Genomic DNA, 5,979 nt, shown 5'->3' with positions numbered 1-5,979 from the left:
TGTATCGGTCGGACGTATTAGAGCCAAATCTGATGCCCTTGTCTGCTCCATAATTCCATGTGCGTGTGTGCGACCGTATTATGGTATGCCCGGGGCGGTGTACCCACACGGGAAACGTCCGCTCGGTCCGAGCCAAAAGAAGAAAAGCCGACCCCTGCTTTAAAGCCTGAACAGTTTCGGGAGACAACCATATGTTAATCACGTGACCCACTCACGCGTCCCTATCGACGCTCTTGCGATCACCAATCTGTGGGGCCCACCGACATGTTTCCCGTCGTAGGATCCCCAATATAATCGACTTTAGGTGTACTCGCAAGGAAGCAAGATTTTATTCTTTTTATCCAGAAAAGTTAAAATGAGAAAGACACGGAACTCGGTCTGCTTTACCACGGTAAAAAAGAAAGAACGAAAGTATTCGTATCCGTACGGTATGAAGCACCCGTTTTCAACCAATTTGTCATTAAGACTTTCCTAACCATAGCAGCAAGTTAGGTGTTTAACTCAAGAGAGCTAATAAGTGCAATTTAATCAGTATAAGAGAGGATTTGGGTTGTATCTTTGGCACGAAAAAATGATTCACCTTCTTTCATCATCTATAACTGTTGGATCACGTAATAGCAACTTTGAAATATGTGCAGATAGATGGAAAAAAAAATAGAAAGTTTTGTGATTTATACTAGGTACGATCTAGCGATTAACACGGTGAAAGAAGATAGGCGAAAGATGCAATCCGAACCCTAAAAGAGAGGTGAGAATAAGTAGATAGCTTTGTATGTGCTACTTGCTCCATCTAAGATCACACGACGCCATCGTTATCAAGAAGGCGAGGTACAACATGCGCGGCAGACGAAAAATGCCATTGTTCCAGCTAGATCATAGATGCGTGGAATTTGCATGAATAAATGGCTGTGGGCACTGGATTTCCACAGTGCTTGCTCGGCACTAAATGTCATTTATGTCGAGAGAAATAATAATAGAGAGCACAGTTGCCGCACTACAGGGGTTTTTCTGTAGCCCAAGTCCACATCCTACACAGTATGTCACCTAACCTGAATTAGTTAAAAATGACATACAAGCAAGACAAAATAATATTTAATTTTTTTTGCTAAAATATATAATGCATATAAAATGAACATTTAAAAAATATATATTTTAAAATGTTCTACACAACTACCCTCTCTCTCTCTCTCACCCATAGAATAACTCTGAAATAGTTAGCCACGTACGAAGCCACTCAGATAAAAAAATTTTGACCAAAAATACACACCGGTTACTTACATCAAATATAATAATATTTTATCCAATATCCAAGAGATAAAGTGCCGTCTTGATTTAGTTCCCAAGGTTGGAAGATGCTTCGTTGGTAAATCCATGATAGTCTTTAGTTTGCCCCATAACACATTTCAGAAGCCGGAAATCCATGATTGCTCATTTCCAGTGCACAAACACGAGAGAGAGAGAGAGAGAGAGAGAGAGAGAGAGAGAGAGTATCAATTTAGCTCTGAAACTATAAGGTTTTTACAAATAAATAGATACATTAGAATTTTTTATTTATAACTTGCGCATAAACAAGATCCTCGAAGACCCTCCAAAGGTCTTTATACAGAGAGTTAGCCGTAGTCTTGGGCTAAAGATAAATATCGTCTCTCCAGACTCGCATGCATGTGTAAGCAAATGCATGCATGACACTCGTAATCACATCACCCGAAAGAAAATATATCAAAAAAAGTTAAAAAGATAAATATCGGTATAGAGGCTATAAGGAGAATGAAAGTTTTGAGGAACATCGGAACGCTCTGGACTTGGGAGAGTTCGTTCTTTTTTTTTCAGCACCCTAGCTTGAATGCCTCCTCTTTTTCTCATGGTCCTAAAAGGACCCACCACCTCCTCCTTTTTCATTCAACGATCAATGCTGCCTTTGATTTCAATAACCTGCACGCCTCCACAAAACCAGAACATCTCTCTCATACTTTCACCCCCACACAAGAATGGCAGATCCCCCACCCTTGGGAATCTGCAACTCTAGTGCCATCATGGCTTATATAAATAGGAAAGCCCCACTAATGAAATAACTTTAGATGCAAAAACAAAGAATAAAATCATCACCCACCAAGCCTAACTCCTGGACAGAACCAATACACTAACTAGACACTCTGTTAAACCAACCAACCGAACTCCTCCGAAAAATACTGAGGAATCTGCAAACCCAACAAGAAGAATTATCTACTAGCTATAATATTCTTATGGTCCCCCTTTCTTGTCCTCTTCTCATCATTTTATTTCTCACGAGCCCTTCTTGTCATCACCCACTCATAGGAAATTGTTGTCCAGCTTCCTCCTTTTATTGGGTGGGGAAGAAGAGGAAGAGGAGACTCCTGAACCCACGCTAAGTGGGGTTGTTACTCTGAGCTGCGAGAGGATCATCGGAGGCTTTCTCTGCTTGTGATCGATAGCAACTCGATGCATTAGTTGGCAGCAACTAGCTATTGTCTCCTATAACAAGAATTAAAAGACAAGCAAAACACTCTTATACTCAAAACTAATGCCTTCTTCTGGGTTCTTCAGAACGAATTATAGCTGGACAAAAAAAAAAAAAAAAAAAAAAATTCTTCATTACCTCGGTCAGTCCAATGCACCATGATGCTGCACTTCCAGGATTAACAAGAGCCAAAACCTGAGTCTCATCAGCAGCACAAATTATGGCAGCTGCAGCTATTGACGATGGGCAGTGATTCAGGAAGTCAATATCTGCGACACCATATATTCAAGCTTCGATGTGAAGAATATAGTTGTTATATTTTGTTATAATTAATATAATAATGATTTGATAGCTATTATGATTATATAAACTTAAACATTACCATGAATCATTGCTAAAATATTGTGAGTAGCACGTGAAACCAAATATCTTGCGTGCGTTCCAGTGGGATCAACCTTGTACGCAAAGAAATCAATAAATGTAAAAGGTGTCACAGATCGAAGCCTCCAGTTTAATGCAGTGAGGACAAGAAGCTCCATTCGGCATATCGTTCGAGGCTCGAAGATGAACCTTGCACCCTCAACCTATGGAATTAACATAATTTATGGCTTAATATATTTTTCACTGAGAATTAAAGCATGCGTCTTGGTACAGCTAGGAAATGATAACTAGGGGTGGTGAGCGAGATACCTGAAGGTCTAAGAGGGATGGAACCAGAGTTTCCTCCATCTTTGCAGCCAGGGAGAGGCAAGCCACTGATAAGAGTTGCAATGCCCATCCATTTGACTGTTGGAAAAGTAGAACCATCAAGAAATCCCACATAAATCCCCCAATATAATTTGATAATATAAACTGACTGTGAAAATAGATTATTGAAAAGATTGTTGTAATTGCAATGCAACAGGGACTCCAAAGTCACATGCATCCACTATAACTGGTTGTGGCTCTTTTCAAACAGGCCACTACTCGACAAGTAGCGCATTAATCTAACTTGGTTAACGCTGGAATCACGTCACTTGCATACCATGCCAACATTCTAATCCGAGTCTAAACGTTGTTTACATGTAAACTAGAATCATTAACTATTGTTCATGACGAGACATTGGGGATGCAAACTTTGTCCGTTTCCTTTACTGCCAGCTAATTCCCAGAGTTGATTTGTCCAAGTAACAGTCCCAAGATGATTAAGCTGGTCAATGGGCAGCCATGGAAGCCATTATTTAGGCCTTCTCTATGCAAAAACTAAAAACTAAGGGTTGTAAAACATAAATAGTGAGAGGTTTAATGATCTTAAAACCAACTTTTTGCAGGGCTCTTGCTTCAAAGAAAGTAACAAAGCCACGATAGCCAACACAAAATCAGCATGCATCTACCCGATTTTGAGAAGAGGGAGACGAATGGATGGCAGCGACCTCAGCTTACCGGCAATCGGTGAGAGGAGAGAAACCGATCCATGTAGTTAACGGCAAGATACGCCGTTAGTGGCCGGAAACGGTAATACCCGTGCACCTGAAACAATAATTAAAATTAATTAAAATACCCAAAAAAATTATGCTCAAGATAGCAAGACGCAGTAGTGAATTTCTATGATGCGCCGGGAGTGGAGAGGAGGACCTTAAGGATCCAGGCGACGGACTCTTGGCGAGCGAAGGGGTCGAGCGAGCGGGACCGGAAGCGGTCCGGGTAGTCGACGCGGGGCGAGTAGTCGGCCTCCCCTCCTATGAACCCGGCGATGGACTCGTCCGAGTCCTCCGGGAACTCGGGCTCGGTGGAGCAATCCGGCGATTCATCGGCGAGCGCTCCGGCGTCCTCGCCGCACAGGAGGTCGCTGCACGAGCCCGAGTCATCGGAGAGGGGTAGCGGCATGGTCGTAGAAGACACGCCCTCATTGCCTTTCCATCACCGAAGAGCACCAGAACCCAGTCACTGTGACAGAAAGAGAGAGAGAGAGAGGTGGAGAACAGATGGGAGGGGGAGGATGGTGGAGGGAATGAGGGTGTGAGTGAGACTTGGCACAAGCTTTCAAGGACGGTGTGTATATAATAATAAACAATGGAGAGAAGAAAAGGGAGGGTGATGGTTTTGTCGTTCTTTTTGTCTTTTGGTTAATTCTTTGATTTCTATTTCAGCATTAATCTGATCTTGTTTATTTTCTTGTGCAATTTGCTTTAATTTTTTTGTTTATAATAGTTTAATTTGGTGTGTTTGGAAAAGTATGGATGTTTTTATTATGTTGTAGGTAAATGTGTAGGGTTGGTGGACGTACCAAACCCTTCTCGTAGACTTTTAATCGTACTCTATCCAGTGTCATCTAAATACCTGAACTTAGTCAATCCTTTGATTAAACAGCTACAAAAGCATTTAATCTCGATCCGATGCCGTTACGGGTTCGGTAATAACAGAATGGGTTGGACACTTTTTGACATCGTTTTCTTTTTTAAGCCATTAAATCTGTCGATCTACAATGGGTCTTGGGTTAAACGTTGTGCTTAAAATTGATACTTGAATCTGAAGACTGACTCCAGCAATCTGGATGGAATTTTTTATTTCAGATAAATTCGAATACCATATTTAAAGCATCTTAAAACAGCCCAAACATCAGGGAAGATGGCCAAAAATAGCAACGGATGGCCAAAAATAGAATGAGTTCTTTTCTTTTCTTATATTTTTAATTCTCAATCCTCTAAAGCAATATGAGCAATTACTAAAAGAAAATAAAAGAAAACAAGAGAGAGGCTCGAGTAGGAAAAAGATGAAGAAGTGGGTTGCATGGGAAAGGTTATGGCCGCGTTTAATTGGGGGATAAAGCAAGCAATAGGGGAGGAATATTTTTTCTCCATTCAAAATTGTTTATTCCTGAAATAACTATTTCAAAGGACAGATGGAGTAATTTTATTTATGGAAGAAGGCCTTTTTTTCTTTATATACGGACAAAAATGCACACGATCCTAGAATTATTCTACGCAAGAACACAAGAATTCGAAAAACATGAGAAAAGAAATATTAGGGGAGGAATATTTTTTTCTCCATTCAAAATTGTTTACTCCTGGAATAACTATTTCAAAGGATAGATGGAGTAATTTTATTTCTGGAAGAAGGCCTTTTTCTTTATATATGGACAAAAATGCACACGATCCTAACATTATTCTACTCAAGAGCACAAGAATTCGAAAAACAAGAGAATAGGAATATTAAATATTCCTATTCCATCTATATGTGGGTGGGTGCTCGGGATTCACAATGTTATGCATTTGATATTTAATAAAGTTAAAGTGATTTACATCAAAATTGTAGATTTTAGTATAGTCAAGGGTGCATTTTTTTTAATGCTTGATTTGCTTGCACAGGGGCACAAACCATCTAATGCGTATTGTTCCACTCAATCACTTGATCACACTCTACGTCGTCCCCCGTCTAGTCATATTAAGGTAATAATTTTTAAGGCTTAATGGAGATGTGAATTAACTAGCTATTCACATTAATTGACATCGTTAGGTTGC

General features: G+C 40.2%; 1 protein-coding gene across 1 annotated transcript; it reads right to left on the bottom strand.

Moving 5' to 3' along the window:
• Positions 1-1,515: 1,515 nt before the first annotated feature.
• Positions 1,516-4,495, bottom strand: LOC103719168 (cyclin-D2-1-like). Its single transcript, XM_088716099.1, has 6 exons — positions 4,094-4,495; positions 3,902-3,988; positions 3,170-3,265; positions 2,862-3,063; positions 2,618-2,748; positions 1,516-2,493 (listed from the first exon to the last, which is right to left on the bottom strand). The coding sequence occupies exons 1-6, from the start codon at positions 4,343-4,345 to the stop codon at positions 2,311-2,313; spliced, it is 951 nt and encodes a 316-aa protein (XP_088572225.1). The 5' UTR covers positions 4,346-4,495; the 3' UTR covers positions 1,516-2,310.
• Positions 4,496-5,979: the final 1,484 nt, after the last annotated feature.

The sequence above is a fragment of the Phoenix dactylifera genome, chromosome 2 (assembly GCF_051530095.1).
Source record: "Phoenix dactylifera cultivar Ajwa chromosome 2, Ajwa_hap1_PhDact_Kaust_v1.1, whole genome shotgun sequence".
In the NCBI taxonomy this organism is placed as follows: Eukaryota; Viridiplantae; Streptophyta; class Magnoliopsida; order Arecales; family Arecaceae; genus Phoenix; species Phoenix dactylifera.
This window is presented reverse-complemented; position numbering and strand designations above follow the sequence as displayed.

What these genes read in the sequence shown, in the direction of transcription:
- LOC103719168 (XM_088716099.1), bottom strand. Translation starts at nt 4,345, where the DNA reads ATGCCGCTACCCCTCTCCGATGACTCGGGCTCGTGCAGCGACCTCCTG. An exon ending in TCTCCTCTCACCGATTGCCG is followed by an intron (nt 3,266 to 3,901) that starts GTAAGCTGAGGT and finishes CTTTTCCAACAG; the next exon opens with TCAAATGGATGGGCATTGCA. An exon ending in CATCCCTCTTAGACCTTCAG is followed by an intron (nt 3,064 to 3,169) that starts GTATCTCGCTCA and finishes TTAATTCCATAG; the next exon opens with GTTGAGGGTGCAAGGTTCAT.